General features: G+C 41.0%; 1 protein-coding gene across 7 annotated transcripts in view; it reads left to right on the top strand.

Moving 5' to 3' along the window:
* Positions 1–23432, top strand: part of itsn2a (intersectin 2a) — a 38799-nt gene that overhangs the window by 5542 nt on the left and 9825 nt on the right. For 5 of the 7 annotated variants that reach the window (XM_061703741.1, XM_061703737.1, XM_061703738.1 and 2 more), the window contains 26 exons: positions 4500–4595; positions 4679–4742; positions 5174–5337; positions 5519–5719; positions 6941–7040; positions 7996–8144; positions 8290–8353; positions 9644–9781; positions 10109–10215; positions 10311–10564; positions 11409–11558; positions 11636–11776; positions 12882–12969; positions 13057–13196; positions 15531–15611; positions 18652–18941; positions 19498–19708; positions 19768–19922; positions 20124–20187; positions 20620–20735; positions 20814–20854; positions 20924–21090; positions 21155–21188; positions 21272–21399; positions 21810–21906; positions 22077–22268. In XM_061703741.1, coding sequence (XP_061559725.1) covers positions 4500–4595; positions 4679–4742; positions 5174–5337; positions 5519–5719; positions 6941–7040; positions 7996–8144; positions 8290–8353; positions 9644–9781; positions 10109–10215; positions 10311–10564; positions 11409–11558; positions 11636–11776; positions 12882–12969; positions 13057–13196; positions 15531–15611; positions 18652–18941; positions 19498–19708; positions 19768–19922; positions 20124–20187; positions 20620–20735; positions 20814–20854; positions 20924–21090; positions 21155–21188; positions 21272–21399; positions 21810–21906; positions 22077–22268 — 3432 coding nt within the window. The remainder of the gene's footprint in view (positions 1–4499; positions 4596–4678; positions 4743–5173; positions 5338–5518; positions 5720–6940; positions 7041–7995; positions 8145–8289; positions 8354–9643; positions 9782–10108; positions 10216–10310; positions 10565–11408; positions 11559–11635; positions 11777–12881; positions 12970–13056; positions 13197–15530; positions 15612–18651; positions 18942–19497; positions 19709–19767; positions 19923–20123; positions 20188–20619; positions 20736–20813; positions 20855–20923; positions 21091–21154; positions 21189–21271; positions 21400–21809; positions 21907–22076; positions 22269–23432) is intronic. The other 2 variants (XM_061703742.1, XM_061703743.1) reach the window with 1 other exon arrangement.

Below are 23432 nucleotides of genomic sequence, written 5' to 3'. Positions count from 1 at the left end.
CTGCACCACAATCAAAAAGCAGGCAAAAATCATTTGCGCGTCCCAGGGTGAGGCGGTTAGTATGTAAATAGTCATGAAAGCAACAACGTGGTTTCTTCCTTCCCCTGAGGACAGGCAGGCAGCTGAGGATGATCTACGGAGGTTTGACTGTACACGGCATCAAGAAAACAAAAGGAAGTGTCGCAGTCAATTGAAATTCCGCACAGGCACCTCTGCTGTGTTATAATTCTTCAATATTAGAAAAAGGACCTGTGTGGTTTGAGAGCTGTTCAGTATGCTTCGTTGTGGTATCGCAGTGCATCTAGCAGCCAAGTGACTGGGCGTCAGGCAGCGTTTATCTTTTTGATTGACGTCGAAAAACTCTGACCTCATCTGTTGGTCAAGGCCACCGGTATACGAGCGAGGTGGCTAAAACGTCATGCGATTGGCTAGAAGATGAAGAATAGTATCCTGAGTGGAATCTTGGTTTTCGTGATTAAATTGTAGTTTTTGTAAATTAATTAAAAAAAACAAAAAATAGGGTAGTTAAAATCTAATTTAAAAATTAAGTAATATTTTTTTTTTTAAGACAAAAAAGTAAAATTGTGAGAATTTGAAACAAATTAGGTGGCACGGTGAACAACTGGTTAGCGCATCTGCCACACAGTTCCGAGGACCCGGGTTCAAATCCGGCCTCACCTGTGTGGGGTTTGCATGTTCTCCCCGAGCCTACGTGGGTTTTCTCCGGGTACTCCGGTTGCCTCCCACATTCCAAAAACAAGCATGGTAGGTTAATTGAAGACTCTAAATTGCCCGTAGGTATGAATGTGAGTGCGAATGGCTGTTTGTTTATATGTGCCCTGCGATTGGCTGGCGACCAGTTCAGGGTGTACCCCGCCTCTCGCCCAAAGATAGCTGGGATAGGCTCCAGCATGCCAGCGACCCTAGTGAGGATAAGCAGTATGGGAAATGGATGGATGGATGAAGCAATTTAAAAAATATCAATGAAAATAAAAGAATGACATTAAATGGTAATTAATTATATTATCCAGAACTCTGCTGCCCGTATTATCACAAGGACCCCAACCACTCACATCACTCCAGCCCTGCAACAAGTCCACAGGCTCAATGTGCAATACCCCAACTTATACAAAGTACTTGATCTGCACCTTCAAGGCCATTAATAACCTCGCCCCGCCATAGCTTGCTGACCTCCTTGACGTTCCCATCCCCTCCCACTCCCTCAGATGTTCATCCTCCATCAACCCCCCCATTCCTTCTGCCCATCTGTCCACCGTGGGGGACAGAGAGCCTTCAGCCGCTCTGTCCCCCATCTTTTTAACCCACTACCACCTGACTTGCGAAACACAGGCTCATTTACCCTCTTCAAATCCAAACTCGGACACCTATTCTAGACTCCCTCGTCACTTTAACATTTCCCACATCATTTGCCATTTCAATTAATGCTTTATGTTCTGTTATTTTGATTGTATTGCTTGATTTCTTTGAGCTATGTTTGTATGGTGACCATGAGTACCCCGAAAGGCGCTTATAAATAAAAATAAAATGAATTAAAATGGCCCCCACGCTATATTTCACCTTGTTGTCTTGATGTCCACTGCTGCCCATTTAGGCGGCAAAGTGAATGAAAATTAATCGTACCAAACATTTGCGCTTTTAGTGCTAGACTTAATTCCACTTTAAACTTTCTTCGCTGTTGACTAGCGATGGCTGCCACCTGGAGGTTGGGAGCCTTTTTACAATTTTCCCACGCTTTTTAAACAGAATCTTGAAAGCTCACCACTGACTGAGCTACACTTATCTGCTCCCCCAGCGTCCCGTTGATCATCTTTAAAGTACCGAATGGCGACGAGCCTGCCTGAATCGAACCATCGGCGTGTTAAGGAGATTTGTCGCGTCCCACTTCCAGTCCCTGCGGGGCTATGCCAAATCCTACACGTGGAGCCTTGTAGTCAGATCCAGGAGCACCAGATTAATTACCTCAGGTTTTGCTGACAATGCCAAAAAGTGGGTCAGGCTGTGGGAAGAAATGTACCTGCACAGGTGTTACCATGGTGATATGGGGCAGAGTGAGCATCTTAAATTGGGAAAGCAGGTACAGTAAATGCATCAAAATCACATTCCTGCAGGATTTCTTTGGTTCTCCTCCATTCCATTTAGGACACATTGCTGATCCAATTTCATCCTGAGGCAACATCCAGAGGACTTCAGTGTGCGTGTGTGTGTCTGTCTGTGTGCATGTGTGTGTTTGTACCAGGCTTGAAAAGATGTTTGGGTTAGTTTGGGGGAAGTTCCGTTGTGGGCAGGCTGGCATTTCCTGAAGCAAGTGAACCAATGAGTCGAAATGCTAAAAGTCTTCCTCCCATTATTAACATTCCCAAGATGCCGCAGTCCAATGAACTCATATCACTCCGCCGTAGTCAATAGCATGCAGGTTTAATCATTTTCTTACACCGTAATATCAACTACAGTTGTACTTTCAATTAAGAGTTTAATTCTTTCTGTGACCAAGATTGTAACTTAATTTTCTCATACGGCAAATACATTTTCCCCTTTAAAAATAATTGAAATCCAATTAATCCGTTCCAGTCTGACTACGATGCAGGCAGCACCACAGGTTCGGCTGACAAGCTATTGTATTACATATGTTATTAAATACATAAATACACATATACATGCACATACAGTACATATACACTTTAAACCCGCATTTTCACAACCACCATGTACATGAATCCATATTTTATAGTCTATGCGTTCTGAAAGTACTGAGTTTTGATTTTGAATTTTGAGATCAGCACAATAAATGTTCCCAATGGTACACGATATCTTATTTTCCTTTTTTTTTATCAACTTAGCTTTTCTAAAGGACGATACAACCTAATATTTCTTGTAATGTCATTCTGTAAGTAAAACTATCATTACAATATTGTAGATTTAGCAATTTAGTGCCAAGACATCATACCAAATAAATCAAAATTGAAATAAAAAAAGAGCTGTAAATATTGTCACTCGAAACTATTTAAAGAAAGAAAATGGTCGTGTTGTTCAGGTTTTTTTTGGGGGGGGGGGTGTTTTGGCAGAGACACCATTTCAAAATGTTCTTGGCAAAATATAAATAATGTTCTTGAGAGGGGATGATAGTGTTCGGCATCTCTAAGTACCTTGCGTCATTAATTTTCTTCACTTAACTTCCGTGTCGGCGTAAATGATTCACTTTTGTAGCTCAGATTTTGTCTCGCAACATAAAACAAAAACAAAAATTGACCAAGCGAAGGGTCAAAACTCAAAAAGCTCATAACTAAAAGTCCCATAAGTCAAAGTCCCACTGTAATGTTAATATAACCTTAACCATTCCTGTTCAAAAAGCAAGTATTAAGTATAGTTTTGATGTTTTTTCTTATATAATCAACTTTGCACTTTTTCTACTGTTTCATCATATTTCAAGAGATATGTATTTAATATTTAAGATGAGTTATTGGGGTCCAATTATTAGTATTAGTTATTAATCATTACTACAAAAATACACGAATACTGATTGGAATGGAAAATATGGGGCTGTGGAGAAATCTAGAATGCATAGGTTGCAATGTCCTTAATTGGAATATAAATAAGCAATATATTTACTGTATATGTGTGTGTGAGAGTGTGTAAGTTTGCAGACTTTCAAGAGAGTGATTGATTAATCCTTTGTGAAGACTCCATTTATTCTCAGCAGCAATCACGTTCACATCATGTCCAGGCACTCAATTCTCCTCGTTAAAAAACGACTTAGCTGCTTTCAGAAGTCATTGTCTCATCGTGTTATGATTGGACCGATTTACTTGTGATTAATTGATTGATGGCGCCGTCTTTTCCAGTTTTACGGCTGAGCTGCATATTTAATGCGCGCACCCAACGCCCTGAAAAAAAGCCTTGAGATATGCAGCAGGAGTGAAAGCAGCTGACTGTGGATTTTTATGCATTAATCATTGGCGAGAGAGTCACTTCAAGGGTGGACGTCGTCTCGTTTGGGAGACAAATTATGCAGACCGTGCAGAAATTTGTCCCCCAAACTCTCAAACTGTTGTGCGTTGTGTTGGAAATTCCTCTTTTGTAGAATAATTAACTTATTCACTGCCAGGCATTTTCAAAGCAGAGTTTCCCATATTGCCAGCCGTTTTAGAGCATTTTGACTGATCTTTCAAGACCCACTATTGTGTTCTGTGACAATATAAGCAGCGACTCCACCAAAATAAAGAGTAGGCTCTCTTATTTCACAAGGGAAAAAAAAGTTTGTTTTTAGCTTTTTTTGTTCTTCAGCAATCGGCAGTAGAACATAGGTTGGTTTCACCCGAAAAAATGGTTTCTGATCAAAAAGCGGAGAAAACGAACTTTTTGTGAAATTATGAAACGACAAAAGCAAGGCAGAGAAAGGGCTTTTGATGGGGAAACAATTATTGATGTGTTATTTTATAATTATATAATATGTTTAATGTACATTTGTCTTGTCCATTTAGGTGGATCCAGCGTTGTGTGGTCCATCACTCCAGAGGAGCGGGGGAAACACGACAAGCAGTTTGACACCTTGGCCTCAGTCTGCGGCTATGTCTCGGGTATATCGTATGGATTTCACTTGAGTGATCCACTCGGCTGCTTCTCCCAGATTATTCTGTGACCCTTGTTCTCCCGTCTGCAGGTGAACAAGCTAGAGGATTCTTCCTGCAGTCGGGCCTGCTGCCGTCGGTCCTGGCTGAAATCTGGTAAACCGGGACTCCCGGCTTCCTCACTGATTACAAATGGAAATGCTTAAACCACACACTCACTGCCATTGTTTGGTTTTGTTTTTATTCGGTTGGTTGCTTGGCTGTATTGTTTTTACTTCCTGACCCACATAATGATCATGTGTGTTAGTTACACTCGGGATGACATCATGAACTTAGTTTCTCTGCAGATTATGGACGATTGCAGCATATCATGCACTCTCTTTTATTCATGTCACTTTATCATAGTGTCTCTGTAAATTTTGGCTCCAATGTCTTATTTTGTCTTCTTCCTGAGTTTCGCAAGACATCTCTTTTCAGATCTTTTGTTTTCTTCGGGAGGTACAGCAGCAAGCAACGCACCATGCACATCTTGAAGAGAGACTTATTTAATTCCTGCTAACTCTTGTGAACTGTGATCTCTCTTCCAGGAACCTGGCCGACATGGATGGCGACGGCAAGATGGACAGACAAGAGTTCTCCATCGCCATGAAGCTCATTAAGCTGAAGCTGCAGGGCCGAAGTTTACCCGCTGCCCTTCCGATGGTCATGAAACAGCCTCCTGTCGCTAATGTCCCTTCGTCAGCCCGCTTTGGTAAAAAGAAATAAAAATAGAATGAAATAAAGTGGAAACTTTCCGTAAATTTATCGAAAAATTCCCACCCCTTTGAAACATGAGTCACGCTTCTTTTTGACTTCTGCAACCATAAGCGTGACACACTATTCATCCAAAACTGACCCTCCATCTTAACCCACTTTCCACATCCTCCTCGCAGGGATGGGCTCTTTGCCAAACCTCTCTGTTGCCATGCTGCCATCCATGTCCACCATGTCCATCCTAACCCCTATCCCAGCTAACCCTCCTGTGCGACCGGCGACGCCCATGATGACGCTGCCTCTCGTCGCCCCGCTGGGAAACGCCGGCTTTGCCCACTGTCACCTGCACCTCCTCGGCCCTGCGCCTCCCATCACTGCAGGTCGGTTCTGCACAGGGTGTCATTTTGGGCGCAATATAGTCAATAGGGAGCATTACTTTTACCAAGTAACTAAGTTTGCATAAGTTTGTTCACTTGAGTTATGTTTACACTTGCCCTTCTGTCGACCATAACTGCCATACTAACCACTAGGGTGTTACCCTACTCTAACCATACCCACCATATTTTTCATTATTGACCCGATACCGTGTCGTGAGCGAAAATGACGTGAAGTATCGTGAAATCAATATTTTATCCTAGCCTTAATTTGCACATTGAAAAAATTTACCTCAAGGTTAGTGAGAGTCCCAATATCTGAGGTGGTATGGACAATATATTTCGATGCCAATATTTTGTCCCGCCTTTACTTTTGAGTGCACAAACATAATCTATATACAGTGGTGCCTTGAGATATGAGTTAAATTCATTCTGTGACCATGCTCATAACTCAGAACACTCGTATCCCAAATAGTTTTTCTCTGTTGAATTGAATGGAAATGTCATTAATTCATTCCAGCCTCCCTAAAAAGAAGTAAAATAAAATTTTGGAATGTTTTTAATAAGGAAAACAGCACGATATAATAATGTACTTCATAAAAACATATAGCAATAACTTTGTTAAATATAATATATATATATAGGAGTATTGTTACTATAAGATCTGTCTACATGTGTTGCTGCACCATTTGTGTTCAAATATCTCTTCTTTAAAGCATTATAACACCGCTAGATGTGATTCATTAGCCTGTCCATGGTGTTTCCAATTATGTGTTAGCATTAAGCTAGCAGACCAAATGGAAAGGTTAAGTGGTTGTTCTAAGAGGCATCTGTGCCACATTGAGCATTTTCTAGTTTGTAAGAAGTTGGTATTACTCAAAAAGAGTCCCAATTTTTATTATTATATACATAAATAAAAATGATCTGTATATTTAACAATTTTGAGGTTTTAGTATTTTACTTTTACATCATCCTTAAAAATCCTCTCACATAATCTAGACCAGGTCAACCCAAATTTACAATGTCAAGAGAGCTGTCATATTTTACATTTAAATTTGTTACAGTTACAAAAATAACATTACTTTCACTCAAAAGTGTGAATAATTTGGGGGTTCAGTCGACGTGCTTATGTCTGGATTTTGTTCTTAAGATTCATGTATTAATTAGAAATTCTGTCAAAATGTAACCAAATTGTGTACGAGTTTCCGCCTCCTCACGTTTTTGCAGGCCTTCCTCACTCGGGTTTTTCCTCCCCGCTGACGTTTTCTCCACCTGGCAGCAATAGCATGTCTCACGCCAATTCTCTTGTGGACCTAGGATCCAGCAGGTGAGACTGCAAAAAGAAAAAAAGAGGAAGGTGCACTGTTAATGTCTTACTATACAAAACGTGCAGAAAATGAGTTGTGATAACTGGGCAAATGAGGAAGTACTTTTTCCCAAATCAGATGACACGGCAGGAAGTTTAGAGCCACAAACAGAGCGGAACGGGAATTTGCCTGGTTTCCTTTCATACAACAAATAAATACATTAGCTGAAATTCCCATGTTCAGTACATTTAACATTCCAGGCTGAGTTTGTTTACACTGAACTAGAAATGAGGATTCGTGGGTGATCCTACAAGGTGTCTTTGTGTTTTTAGTTTTTGGGTGAGATTTTTGTGACAATAGTATGTAATATCCTTGAGCCCTCCTGGTAGCTTTGTAGCTTAGTTTGTGTGTGTGTCTTTAGGGAACAGGTTGGGTCATGCATCTGATTTCACTGTTATGTATGCAGTCCTCACCTTAGGTGAAGATGTTCAAACATGTACCAGGAATGCATGTACAACTAGACACATGCACAGGTTTTAATTTGAACACGACATAGCATGCTTTTATTTCACAATTTAAAAGTTCCCAGGTATTTTTACGTCAGTGGCATGCTACTGTCAAAATACATCCAGGATCAAGAATTATAAAACAATTCCCCACATCCAGTCTTCTGTTGTGCTACCCTCAACTGTCAATGTTAACATGTTTTTTGCAATTAAAACATGAAAACAGAATTGTTTGCGTGGTATCAGTGTAAGCAGATTGTGTTTTTCTATTGTGACTCAGAAGCTCAGATAATATTTCATCACCAGTGCAAAATCCAGTTAATTCAGAGATCATATGCATTTTTGTTCAATTGCAGCTTACAATTAATGGATACAATTGTTTAGAAACACTTAAATAGATATATGGATTTTTACACAGATCGTTCTTTGACAGTTTGTCCTGCCTCTTCCTCCTCTGTGCGTTTTATAGCTCCAATTCTTCGTCCACCACTTCACTGGCCAGCAACTCTCCCAAGACGGCGGCGGGGTTGAGCGACTGGGCAGTACCGCAAGCATCCAGACTCAAGTACCGGCAGCAGTTCAACACGCTGGACAAGCTCATGAGCGGCTACTTATCAGGTGAGGCTAAACAAACAAAATGGCTGCCTGACTGCTCAAGCGTGCAACTTCGTGAGCACACCCCCCAAAAAATAATAAAATAAAATAATAATAAGCGCTGGGGAAAAAAAAAAATTGAGTGTTTTTATTTTTGTGTGTTTTTTAGGACCTCAAGTGAGAAATGCACTGATTGCATCCAACCTTACACAAACTCAGCTGGCTACAATCTGGTGAGTACATCATTTAATAGGTTAATTTTTGTCCACACAAAAATATGTGCAGTATGGACAACATCTCTCCTCATATGAGCCAATTTTCTTTATTACTACTTCCTTTTAACTATTCCTGGTTTAGGAATTGATTCTGCTTTTTTGCAGTTGTTATTCCTGCTTGTATATATATTTATATGAATAATACATATGTTGTTGTTTTTTTTATAATTTTATTTGATTGGATTGGATTTATTTTGATTTCATTTTGTCCATTTCATGTATGATTAAATGTTTCTGATTTATTCTGTTTATTAGTATGTTTAATCCTGTTTATTTCATTTACATGAATTATATATATATCACGTAGTTTGTTTAGCGGCACGGTGTGTGACAGGTTAGAGCGTATGCCTCGCAGTTCTGAGGACCGGGGTTCAATCCCCGGCCCCGCCTGTGTGGAGTTTGCATGTTCTCCGCGTCCCTGCGTGGGTTTTCTCCGGGCACTCCGATTTCCTCCCACATCCCAAAAACATGCATGAATTGGAGACTCTAAATTGCCCGTAGGTGTGAATGTGAGTGCGAATGGTTGCTTGTTTATATGTGCCCTGCGATTGGCTGGCAACCAGTTCAGGGTGTACCCCGCCTCCTGCCCGATGACAGCTGGGATAGGCTCCAGCACGCCCGCGACCCTAGTGAGGAGAAGCGGCTCAGAAAATGAATGGATGGATAGTTTGTTTAGTTTTTGTTCATTTGTACCTGTCGAACCTCGCTTTTTTCACCTCTCCCCTCCTTGCTGTATATACCATTAAGAGTCTTCAGTCAAGGTAAAAGTGATGTTTAATGTTAATGTATGCACTTCATTTATCATGTATATGCATTTCACAGTTTTTGTACATAAAGATATAGTTATTCTCTATTATATGTATTTTAAAATGTTCTTTGGGGTGTGTGGAACAGGATTTATATTATTTCCAATGGGAAATATTGCATCGTATGATTCGGTTCTAGTCAAACTTTCCGAAACAGATTAATTATGAAAACCGGGTTTCCACTATTTTATTTATTATAGAAAACATTTTCTAATTGTATTCAATTATTTACGTGAACTTTATTTTGTGATTCTTCTTTAATGAGCCAACATAAAAACAATATTAATGTGCCATTTCCCAGTAATGACTTTTTCCGGCTATATATTTTTGCCCATATTAGTTTGTTGTATGTGTCTACATCTGTCAATTTATCTACAATTAATTTCACTATAAAAATGTGCCTTCTCGCTCGTGACTTTCTTCCGTTCATCCATTCACCCAGGAACCTGGCAGACGTGGACAAAGACGGCCAGCTGAGGGCTGACGAGTTCATCCTGGCCATGCATCTGGTGGACATGGCCAAGACCGGCCGCCCGCTCCCGCTCACCCTGCCCCAAGACCTCATACCTCCTTCTCTGAGGTACCGCTCTGCCAGAAATATGCTACAATCACAACAGTCATCCATGATAGTGAAGTTAAATTTTTCATGAATTCTAATTGACCATTTCACCATGATGTCACATGTACTTTTGAGTGGCAAAATGCGATGCGTTCTCAGATGGCACCACTAGTGAACAAAGCCTCCTATGTCATTTGATCTTAACCTTTTGAGGTATATCTGGCAGCACCACCCCAAACACAAGTTTATGTCACAATTTCAGTTTAGGTTAGCAGGAGTCACCCACGTTCTGCCACCCAGAAGTATCCTGGCGTCTGTTTACTAACATTCTGAACCGGTCTATTGCAGAGGAGGCATCAAGTGCAGTGACCTCGTCAATGGCACCGGACCTTACAGTAGCCCCACTTTAATAGACACACTGGAGATAGAACCCATACTGAAGAACAAGAACAGTGGTATTTATGTACCTTCACATAAGCGTCAAAGAAAGAGCAAAACGCACTTGTGGACTGAGATGGTGACAGATTCTTCCACCGTGTTTTTTTTCCAGTGACCTTCGAGGACAAGCTGAAGGAGAACTTTGCACGGGGCAGTGCCGAGCTGGAGAAGCGGAGGCAGGCCCTGGAGGAGCAGCAGAGGAAGGCTCGAGAGCGCAGGACGCGCGAGGAAAGGGAGCGGCAGGAGAGGGAGACCCGCGAAACGGAGCAGCGCCGCAGGCTGGAGGAGGAGCGGCGCTTGGAGAGGCAGCGCGAGATGGAGCGGCAGCGCGAGGAAGAAAAGCTTAAGGAGATAGAGAGGAAGGAGGTGAGCACCAGGCTCCATTTTAAATTTCTAGGCCACCGCCAAAGTCCACGGGCCCCATTTTGGTTGCAGAGGTGGCAATTTCCGGGACTATTTAAGTTTCTTTTTAAATAAGTTTACGGGGGTGGGGGAAGAGTATTATTATATTATTATTATTTATTATTTTATTTATTTATTATATAATTTTTTTTATTATTATTTTAAAGTAAATTTAAATAGATGAAATAACTCCATGAGGAGCAATAATTTAAAAATATTAAATACAGTACATTTCAATTTAAGGAAATTACTTATACATATATATATATATATATATGTGGCTTTCCTAATCAATACATATATATCTATATATACACATATATATACATATACATATGTGTATATATATATATATATATATATATATATATATATATATAAAATACATTTATTATAAAGAAATAAAAAGTACAATTTAATAAAGTTAATGAATTAAGTTAAATATAAAGGAATTTAATAAGGTTGATTAAAGTAAGTTTAAATGTATTAAGGGCATTTAATTAAGTCCATTTAAATCAATGAAAAACATTTAATGAAGTCACATTTCATTAAAAATTCTAAAGAAGAAGAATTCAATATAAATAATTATTAACCTTGATTTTAAAATTGTGTAAGTGTTCATTAATGTAACGATTCATCCATCCATTGTCAAGTGTCGTGGTTGAGCTGGAGGATAGCCCAGTTGATTTTGGTACAAGAGGCGAGGCACATCCTGAACTGGTCGCCATCAAATCTCAGGGCACATATAGACAAACAGTCATTCGCATTCATATTCAAAGGTAATTAAATGTTTTTTTCCGGCTTGCAGGCAGCCAAGCAGGAGCTTGAGCGCCAGCGGCGGGAGCAGTGGGAGCGCAGCCGTAAGGAGGAGCTGAGCAGGACACGTGAGGGGGGGCACCAGGAACTCTCTCACCTCCGGGCCAAGAAGAAGAGTCTGGAATTAGAGCTGGAGGATGTGGTGAGATCCGCACTCCTCCATCAGGCACTAACGAGCGAGCGGATGGGTCGCTGTGACGTTGGCTTCACACTCTACAGGGCAGCAAGCACAAGCAGATCTCCGACCGCCTGCGCGACGCCCAGAGCAAGAGGCGCATCCGGAAGGCCGAAGTGGAGCTCATCAATCAGAAAAGAGATGAGCGCATTGTGGAGATCAATGCGCTGCAGCTTCAGTTTGAGGTCCACACATACATTCTGATGCTTACTCATGCATTCACACTAACAGTGAATTGTTTAAAATGTTCAAAAAATATTATTATGGACATTTTGTTTTGATTGAGTGGAAAGAATATAAATATATAATGGATGATATATACAGTATATATTTATCATTATTATAACAGTTATTTATATTATATTATATTATATTGTACTACACTTCCTAGTTTTAGTTTTGGTTGATTTTGTAATATATATTTTTCTTTATTCAAAACATTTATTGTTCTTAGTATACTTTACGTATGAGCAGAAATATTTGTATTATTTTACTTTATTATAATTATTATTATTGCAATTAAAATTACTAATACATTATAGTTGATGTAAAATATTTATTAAAATTTAAATTTATTTATTTGCATATTCTGTCCAAATTTTTTACATTTCAAAGTAATGGAAAATGTTCAGACAATATTTCCTTTCTTTCTGAGTATTTGAGTAGGGGGGAAAATGATATAATAAATTTTTGATTCATTTTTATATCATTATTCTAATAATTACATGTATTTATCCATCCATCCATCCATTTTCATGTGCTGGAGCCTATCCCAGCTGTCATCGGGCAGGAGGCGGGGTACACCCTGAACTGGTTGCCAGCCAATCGCAGGGCATACATGTATTTATTACAAAGCATTTTGTTTTTTAGTCATTTTAATTATTGCTCATCCATCCATTTTCTTTACCGCTTATCCTAACTAGGGTCAATGTTAATTTTGTTTTTGAAGAATAAACAAATTTAAATAAATTTGTGTTTTAATCACCTTTGTAAAATATTTTACTTGTTCTGCAAGGGGAGATAATGACAGAAACGGGGGAACGATGCCCTGGCATTGCCCAGAGTAACTGAGCGTCCAAACAAATCACTCTGATATCATATCATCTCGGGAGCACATTTCCATGGTATCTGGGGCTGCGTTTGACATGGAATGATTTATCAGGCCCTATTATCATCCCTATCTGGCCCCAGCCACAGAAACTCTCATTTCCAAAGGACCTGAAATTTTTAGTACATATTATGAAACATGTAGATACCCTCTACTCACCTTTTTGCATGTGCTTGCTCCAGGAATGGCAGATGAAGCTCTCTTTCCTTGTTCCTGAGCAACAGAAGCTGACTGAGAAGCTGCGTAACATGAACCTCAGCAAACTTTTACGTAGGTAACCCCCGAAACCTTAAACCTAGTAACACATAATGTGGATGAACTGATTCAATCCTTGGACTTCTGGGGTGGGTCTTGCAGCGGTGACATTGGCCTCCGTGGCTGCCAACATGAGCGACAAAGGCGTCAACTGTCGCAGGCTGAAGGACCAGCTGGACGCCCTACAGAAGGAGACCAAAGACAAGCTAGCACAGATGGAACAATACAACAAAGAACTCAAGGTCAGTGCTAATCATAATAGGAAAGTTAATAATCAGTGATAGATACGTTAGTGGAAGGGCACTTAAAGTTATATATATCACATTTTAGCTTGAATTCAGTAGGGTTTAATGCAAATAGTGCTGTATAATTAATCGAAAAGTGACAGTTGACTAGTTATACTTGAAATTCCAATTTGTGTAAAAAATCTACAGTGAGTACGGAAAGTATTCAGACCCCCTTAAATTTGTCACTCTTTGTTATATTGCAGCCATTTGCTAAAATCATTTAAATTCATTTGTTTTCCTCATTAATGTACACACAGCACCCCATATTGACAGAAAAAAAACGGAATTGTTGAAATTTTTGCAGATTTATTAAAAAAGAAAAACTGATATATCACACAGCCATAAGTCTTCAGACCCTTTGGTCAGTATTTAGTAGAAGCACCCTTTTGAGGTAATGCAGTCATGAGTGTTTTGGGGAATGATGCAAAAAGTTTTTCACACCTGGATTTGAGGATCCTTGCAGATTCTCTCCAGTTCTGTCAGGTTGGCTAGTGAACGTTGGTGGGCACCCATTTTCAGGTATCTCCAGAGATGCTCAATTGGGTTTAAGTCAGGGCTTTGGCTGGGCCATTCAAGAACAGTCACGGAGTTGTTCTGAAGCCACTCCTTCGTTATTTTAGCTGTGTGCTTAGGGTCATTGTCTTGTTGGAAAGTGAACCTTAGGCCCAGTCTCAGGTCCTCAACACTCTGGAGTCCAGGATATCCCTGTACCTGGCCACCACCATTCACTTCACTATTGGGACTGTATTGGACAGGTGATGAGCAGTGCCTGGTTTCCTCCACACATACCGCTTAGAATTAAGGCCAAAAAGTTCTATCTTGGTCTCATCAGACCAGAGAATCTTATTTCTCACCATCTTGGAGTCCTTCCGGTGTTTTTTAGCAAACTCCGTGCGGGCTTTCATGTGTCTTGCCCTGAGGAGAAGCTTCCGTCGGGCCACTCTGCCGTAAATCCCCGACTGGACTTAGGAACCTTAAGTGCAGCAGAATTCTTTTTGTAACCTTGGCCAGATCTGTGCCATGCCACAATTCTGTCTCTGAGCTCTTCAGGCAGTTCCTTTGACCTCATAATTCTCATTTGCTCTGACATGCACTGTGAGCTGTAAGGTCTTATACAGACAGATGTGGCTTTCCTAATCAAGTAAATCAGTATAATCCAACACAGCTGGACTCCAATGAAGGTGTAGAACCATCTCAGGAGGATCAGAAGAAATCGACACCACCCGAGTTAAATATATGAATGTCACAGCAAATGGGCTGAATACTTCTGGCTGTGTGATATTTCAGTTTTTCTTTTTTAATAAATCTTCAAAACTTTCAACAATTCTGTTTTTTCTGTCAATGTGGGGTGCTGTGTGTACCTTAATGAGGAAAAAAATGAACCTAAATGATTTTAGCAAATGGCTGCAATATAACAAAAAGTGACAAATTTAAGGGCGTCTGAATACTTTCCATACCCACTGTATATACCTGGTTTGAAATTAAGACAAAATATTGCAATTTTAAATTACTTTATTTATTGTACCACCCATTAATTCAATATCATACATAACAGGTATCAAACTCACGGCCCAGGAGCCACATCCACCTGCTACATCATTGTATATGGCCCGTGAGAGCAAATCATCCATGTCGATTAAATGTTTTGTATTGAATTACCAAAATTGCATATTGTCTTTTAATAATGTTGAAATATTGCAAGCATTTTTTTTGTTACCAAGCACCGTTTGCAATAAGTTGATTTTTTTTATTTATATATATATATATATTTTTACTTACTTCTGATTTCAAAACTAGTTTTCCATCAATTTGTTGTGTATATGTAATAACATGAGATGAGCATTTATATGGGTTCGCAGTCATCGTGGCCCTCTGAGGAAAACCCTAACTACGACGTTTGACACCCTTGTCATACAGAAAAGGTTGACATACTAAATAAAAATACATTTATTTTGTTTTTTATTAAATGCGTTGAATTAAAAAACTGTTATATTGAAGAACAAAATAATATAATGGTGAATGTTAATTAATGTTGAATCAACAGCAATCCAGATTTTTATCCAACTAAAGATTGCATGGAACCAGTTGACTCCAAATAATTTTTCTGCAGTGTGCCATTCTCTCTGCTCAGCTTGGAACTGCGTTTTAACCCCTTCTTTCTCTCCTTTTCCCCCCTTAATCCTGCTTCCTGGATGCCTTATTCTCCTCCACTTCTTCCTTTTTCTACACTTATTATTTACTATTTCATATCTTTCCCCACATGTTGTTCTCCCTTTTGCATGTGGTCAGCTTGAGGACATGGATGACTGTCTCCTGCGTGCATTTCTGTCTCTGCTGGCCTGTCTCAGCCAACTCTTTCTTCTCTTCAAGGTTCTATTGTTTTTTTGTGTTTAAGAAATCTTTCTTTTGCTCCACCCCATTGTTCATGTTCATATTCTGGATGGTAAGTGTGTAAATAAAAGAAATTCTCAAGTAATGAAAGCCAACCCTTAAAGGTTTGTAACGCCGGCAAAGCACTTTTTTATTTATTTATTTTTTACTATACAAGGCTTTGGCCTGACTAAATGAAGCTCCTCCCCTCACTTCACCATAGTTCCTTGGCCCCAAGATGACACAAGATGGCACCAAAACAATATTTTTCATTAGACATGACTTTGGCCTGAGCACAAACAAAAGTGATTAGGTGAGTTTTTCAGCTAATGACATTGGATTTCCTCAGTAGTCGCCCTGGGAATTTTGGGGAAAACTCATTTTCACTTAGAAGGGTTCAATTTAGTAGCCATGAGTACACCCACAAAAAAGTCTAAAGATCCCATGCCATAAAAGACACAGTAAGTCTGCCATTGTGGTTTAAAGCAGCCATTTTCGTGTCGTTTTGACCATCTCCACCGGTCCTTCGAAGAAAATTCAGCCCCTGTAATCAGTTTGATGATCATGTCTATCATGAGTATACCCACAAAAAAGTCTCAGAAACCCATGCCACAAAAGACATAAGAAGGCTGCCATTTTGGTTTGAAGCAGCCGTTTTAGTGTCATTTTGGCCATTTCCCAGGGTTCCTTTTCAGCCGCCAATGTCAGTTCTCTTGGCAACATGAAATTTAATAGCCATGTCTATCTAGTGCTGGGCGATATATTGAGAAGCTCGATTCGATAAATATTTTATTAATGCACCATATGGAAAAAGGGGATCGATTTTATTTTCTATACTTTTTGCTACTTCGTGAGACTTCTGCCAACATGGAGGAGAAGATGCTAGTGACTAGCGAGCCATAGACCCAAAAACGGGCACATCTATCATTTAAAAACAACGCTGTCTGCAAAATGTGTATAAAAGATGTTACGACGAAGAAGGGTATATGTGTGTAAAATCACCTGAAAATAAAGCACGTTATCAAGTTCGATGCGTGTATCACGTTAAAGAGATCCGCATCTCCAGGCCGCTCCTGTAATGTAAACAAAATAATGCCGCAAATGAAAATCGGCACCTCCAAATCTGAGACCATGGTCCTCAGTCAGAAAAGGGTGGAGTGCCCAATCCGGGTCGAGGAGGAGATCCTGTCCGTAGTGGAGGAGTTCAAGTTTCTCCGGGTCTTGTTCACGAGTGAGGGAAGAATGGAGCAGGAGGTCAACAGTAAGATTGGTGCAGGGTCTGCAGTGATGCAGACTCTGTATCAGTCTGTCGTGGTAAAGAAGGAGCTGAGCCAAAAGGCAAAGATCTCAATTTATCAATCCATCTACATTCCTAACTTCTCCTTCTTTCGGTCACAAGAGCAAGATCACCGATACAAGCGGCCGAGATGAGTTTCCTTCATAGGGTGTCCGAGCTCTCCCTTAGAGATAGGGTGAGAAGCTTGGTCGTCCGGGAGGGGCTCGAAGTCGAGCCGCTGCTCCTCCGCATCAAGAGGAGCCAGATTAGGTGGCCCGGGCATCTCATTATGCCCCATGGACGCCTCCCTGGTTTGGAGTTCCAGGCACGTCCCACCGGGAGGAGGCCCCAGGGACGACCCAGGACACGCTGGAGAGACTACGTCTCTTGGCTGGGCTGGGAACGCCTCATGATTCCCCCGGAAGAGCTGGATGAAGTGGCTGGGAAGAAGGAAGCCTGGGCTTCCCTGCTGTTTGGGGTTTGGGTTTATCATTGTCATTATTTGACAATTTTTTATTTTTTTTTTCTGTCAAGAATTTTCATTTCTGTGCATCACTAATTTTGAGATCATTATAGCAAACAAAGCTAATTTATTTATATAACGCATTTCATACACAAGGTGCTTTACATGACTAAAAGCATTTAAAAACATAAAAAAACAGCTTATAAACATTTAAAACGTAGAAAAAAAATAGAAGTATTATTAAAACAGCATACAATGCAAGAAATATTTAAAAGTGGAAACGCTCTAAAACGCTTTAGAAAAAAGAAGGGTTTTTAACCTGGACATAAAAACATTCACACTTGGGGCTCACATATTCCATTTGTTTGCAGCATAATAGCTAAATGCTGCTTCACCATGTTTGCTTTGGACTCTGTGCTCCACTATTTGACTCTCCATCTCAGAGTGTTACTGGGTTTATATTCCATCAGCATTTCTTTCATGTATTCAGTACCCAAACCGTTTAGTGATTTATAGACCAGTAGCAGAACTTTAAAATCTATTCTAAAGCTGACTGGAAGCCAGTGTAAAGACTTTAGAATTGGAGTAATATGCTCTGACCTCTTTGCTCTGGTCAGAACCTGAGCCGCAGCATTGTGAATGAGCAGCAGCTGTTCAATGCTCTTTTTGGGGAGTTCAGTCAGAAGACCATTACAATAGTCAAGTCTACTTGATATAAAAGCATGGATGAGTTTCTCCTGGTCTGCTTGACACATGCAAGCCTTCACTCGGGATATGTTCTTCAGATGGTAGAAGGCAGTTTTCGTAATGGATTTGATATGACTGTTGAAAGTCAGGTCGGAATCTATCAGAACACCAAGGTTTCGGACTTGGTCTTTGGTTTTTAAAGAGAGTGACTCCAGGTATTTACTAACAGCAATCCTCTTTTCTTTAGTGCCAAAAACAATTATCTCAGTTTTGTTGTGGTTTAATTTAATACAATTTTGGCTCATATAGGGAAAAGTAATTTATTTCTTTGCAGTCTTTATAATTGTTAAATAAACCTTCTGCTTTATAATGTAAATCAATTTGGTCTGGTCCACTTTTATATATGTATAAACTTTAATACAATAAATATCGAGTCATATCGAATATCAACATTAGGGAATTGGGGGGGGAATTATGATGTCAAGTTAAGGCCATATCGCCCAGCACTATGTCTATCATGAGTAGACCCACAAAAAGTCTCCAGATGTATCCACATGTAGAAGGCTGCTCCATACGTTTCCATGACAGCTGTTACATTGTGCGCTTCCTGTCAGGAGCTGAGGGAGAGGCAGGCCAAGCAGCAGTCCGTCCTGGATGACTTGCACCGCGTCAAGGAGGAGAAGCTGCGGGAGTTGAAGAGACGCAGGGAAGAGGAGGAGGAGCAGCAAAGGCAAAGGAGGATCGAGGAAGAAGAGAGGCGGAGGAAGGAGGAAGAGGAGGAGCGGGAGAGACAGAGGAAAGAGGAAGAGGAAAAGGAGAGACGGCAGGAAGAGGAGCGGGATAGACGGAAGAAAGAGGAAGAGGAGCGGGAGAGACAGAAGACAGCAGACGAGGAGGAAGCCAGGTAGATGACATACAAAGTACCGTAAGGTTCGGACTATGCACTACAATACACGTCCAAATAGAACAACCAATGTAAAGGTACATCGCAAAAAAATAGAATATGGTCGAAAAGTCAATCTACTTCAGTGCTCATACAGTATATTATAGAGATTCATTGAACACAGGAAAATACTCTTCAAAGGGCAACTTCCTTGACAATAAATAACAAAAAAAATAACAATAAAGTTTGACAATAAACTTCAACTGGGAGTGGCGTTGAACAGCTGGAAGCTTCCTTTTTGAAGAATTGTTCGCCATCTGCCAAACTGCTATTTGTTGTGAAGGGAGTTGAGTCGATATCAGTGCTCATATCTTGGGTTTTTGCTTGTAAGTCAAAGCAAAAAGTCAACCGAACGACGGCTTGTATCTCGAACAAAAGTAACTTGGGTCACTCATATTTAAGGCACCACCGTATACTAAAAAAAAAAACGTGAAAAAATACATTCACTTATAAAAACAAAAAAGTGGAGGGTGTAATTTGTGTAATTTGCGATTGAAAGTAACTTTTTTTGATGCAGGCAGGCAAAGCTGGAGCAGGAGAGGATGGCGAGGGAGGAGGAGGCGCGTCAGAGGGACGAAGAGGAGCGAAAAAGGAGGGAGGAGGAGAAAAAGAAGAAAGAGCAGGAGGAGGCACAGGCGGCCTCAAAAGTGACCGTTTACAGAGCGCTGTACTCCTTCGCAGCTCGCAACAAGGACGAACTGAGCATCGACGCCGACTGTCTCATCGAGGTTTGTTTGTTAGTTTTCAACACGCACGCACATGATTGTGATGAGCAGAATGTCTCCAGGTGGACGAGCAGACGGTGGGCGAGCCGGGCTGGCTGTACGGGAGTTACCGTGGAAACAAGGGCTGGTTTCCTCACAGTTACGCAGAGAAATTCACAGAGAGCGGCCTCTTGTCCCCCGGACCGACTTCTTGTCCACCGCTGCTTCCTGTCTCCAGGTAATGCCAGTTAAACCAGATCAAAATCTTACAGCACACCACCGAACAAAAGTATACAGTGTTACCCTGCTATTCGCGGGGTATAGGAACCGAACCCTAATAATTGAGGTCCCCCATGTAAAAAGGTTTATAATTGCATATAAATGCCACAGGATGGCAGCCAAGCACTTTTTAGTTATGTTTTCTCATCTTTACATTTAGAGTAACAGATGGCGAACTAACAGGCGACAACAGCGTTCCTCCTCTTCATTCAGACACATCGCAGGTAAATTGTTTAACACGTCTGTGTCCTGAGACACATTTTAGCCCTTCTTTGTTGCTCAGTGTTATAGCGACCTGGCTTGCTCATGTTTACATGCTACACACACACACACAGACACACACCCACACACACACAGCCTACTTTTTTATTTATAGCTCCCCTCTATGTGGGTCCCCTCCTCGTAGATTAATTACACTGACTGGACACTAATTATGTACACTTAAACATTGTAAAGCAGGGGTGGGCAGCCCACAGCCAGAAAGGCTGTCCTGTCTTGAAATTCTAAAAACAAATAAAACTTCAGAGGAACTGTTTAACTACTTAACCCTTAATCCTCACCCTTCTGAGGAAGAGAAACGTCACGTTGATTGCCCAAAAGTCAGTTATAGTCTTCCTTGTTGCTATTAAAAATAAAATCAAAATTCTGCCTCTCAGTTTCCAGTTCCTATCCTGACCAAGGTCATGTCGCCCTGGTCACTCGCCAACACCACCACTGCCTCCTCCGAAACACACTTCAACCTCCCGCTCGGCGAGGGTGAAATTGGGACAGAGTATGAAGACACGCACACATACATCAGTCTCTCTATAACTACAGCAGTTTAGATAATGATGTGTTGCTATCATTAAAGCATGGACCCACTGGACGGAGGTGACGCTGTTCAACTTGAAGGTAAGCATACACTCAAAGCCTTGGCGTTACCTGACTTAACACCTCATTGTGTTGTTGCCAAAAACAAAGAGTATGTGGCGCTGTACACGTACGAGAGCCCGGAAGCGGGCGACCTCACCTTTGAGGAAGGTGATGTTATCGTGGTAATGGAGCGGGAAGGGGAGTGGTGGCATGGGTGCATCGGTGACCAAACCGGCGTCTTCCCGTCCAACTATGTAAAGCCTTTGGAGCCAGAGGTAACTTGATTTCATGCGGATGTACTGCAATATTGTCATATATAAGGCATTTTATTTGTTTTAGGTGTCAAGACCTGGTGGGCCAACCAAGAAGCCTGGTGAGAATACACAACTCAAATACTCACAGGGGATGATCACGCGGATCTAAATTCAGCCCTGCTCGTCTTTGATTGGTCATCAGAGATCGCCCAGGCCGTCACTGCCTCTGCTTCAGTCGGCCCCACAATACATCAGCTGCGCCTGTCTCCGGGCCAGCTTATTGTGGTCCTGGCCAAGAACTCATCTGGCTGGTGGCTGGGAGAACTGCAGGTCAGTGTGGACACAACCGGCATCTTGTTGTGTTGTGACCTCACATCAACACCTTTCTTTTTTACCTCAAGACAAAAAAATAGCAGGGGATAGAAATCTGTTTTCATTTAGTGAAAAATTATCATACATAGTAGAATAACACATTTATTTGTGGAGGCATGACTGATACATTCATGAAATAAAATAGAACGTTATTTATTGAAAAATGATTTTTTTAAATGTTATTTTACCAATGAAGGCCACAGCCCCTAATAAATGTATTACCCCCAATAGATGCCTGGTGCACACCTGGCAAACGAATGATTCAAACTATTTTATGAGGAAAAACATGAGTCCTTTTCAGTGATATAGTTAAGTAGTTTTTGTTTACACGGCCGAATAAATTACATTTCCGTTCTTTCTTTGTGCAGGCTCGTGGTAAAAAGCGTCAGAGAGGCTGGGTTTACTCCTCCCACGTCAAGCTGCTCGGACCCTCCAGCAACAAGTCGGCCCCCTCACCTCTGCCAGGTCAAAATACATTTCGTTGTAAATCATCTGTTTACCATAACTTTTGGTAGACCTAAAATAATCTAATGAGATCCAGCGCAAAACGCTCTTGTATAGATGATTACATGGACCTTAAGATGGATATCAAGCATATGGAATTAATGCTCGAACGGCTTTCCATATCTCCACAGTGTGCCAAGTCATCGCCATGTACGACTACACGGCGGCCAATCCTGATGAGCTGAGCTTCTCCAAAGGCCAGCTCATCAACGTCTTGGACAAGACCAACCCAGATTGGTGGAAAGGGGAGGCTGACGGCGTTACGGCCCTGCTCCCCACCAACTACGTCAAGATGACCACCGAGTCCGACCCCAGTCAGCAATGTGAGTACACCAAAGACCTTATGAACACCAAGAATAATGACACCACTTAAAAATATATCTAGTTACGGCTAGCCGTCTCATGGCGTTTGTGTCATAGCTAGCAGATATGTGAGCGGTTTGGGGCTTGAAAAAGACGAGGCAGAAAACCACGTCCGAGTTTACGAATGTTGGGATTTTACAAAAATGCTTATTTATTCAAGCAGCAACTTCTTAAGACGCCAAAATTCTATTTGTTTACTTGGTTTGAGCCACTGCTGCACTAGATTAAAAGCCAAAAGATATCATGTTGGGACACCTTTTTTCGAATAAATAATAAAAAATTAAGGCAGTTGAGACAATTTGGATGCACTTTTTTTCTTAATGGTATCCGATCAAAAGTCGGTATCGGCAGTTAGTCTAAATCAAGTGAGTCGGACTCCGGTGCAAAATAATTTATATTCATTTATTTAAGGTCTCTGTCTCGTGGCTGTGATAACAAGCGTGATCACGTCCTGTGTTTAATTAGCATCAACGTGGGATGAAGAAATGTGCACCGGTCCGCCCGACGTGATTAGCAACCATGTAACACTGACATCGACATGATTAATATGAACGCATGCCAGGGCCCCGCATTAATATTCCTGCTGTTAATGTCTCTGCTCTCTGCCTCATCTCACACACCTTCCCCTCCTCCTGCTTCATCTCTCCTTTGTTTCCTCTGTAGGACAAACAATGTGGGCTTTCCTGTCCTCCTCCTCTTCCACCTCCTCCTCCTCTTGTTCCTTACCTTACCGCAACCCGGAATCCCGGCCACCTGCGGGAATAGAACCAGCCTCGCCCGTTTATTTTTTTTCTTTTCCTGCCTGACTTTTGCCTCTTTAAACTCCTGCACATTTTCTTCAACTAACTTTCATATTGAGACCCTGCAAAATTGCTGTATTGGAGCACTAATATACTCAGCTTATCTGCCTTTGTATTTTACACAGACCCAACTAAAGATGGGATAGTGACACAGAATTCCACAATCAGAGTCTGTTTCTCCTCAAGAGGCGTAACGGATCATCCGGAATGTATTCGCAAGTGTATAGAATAATTGTCGGATGACGACAATTGCATTCAACACATCAGAGCTGGAGAAGAGGTTGTCTGATGTTAAAGTTTGCACCCTTGTTCCAGCATTGTGGA

Source organism: Phycodurus eques, chromosome 18 (genome assembly GCF_024500275.1).
Source record: "Phycodurus eques isolate BA_2022a chromosome 18, UOR_Pequ_1.1, whole genome shotgun sequence".
Taxonomy (NCBI): Eukaryota; Metazoa; Chordata; class Actinopteri; order Syngnathiformes; family Syngnathidae; genus Phycodurus; species Phycodurus eques.
This window is presented reverse-complemented; position numbering and strand designations above follow the sequence as displayed.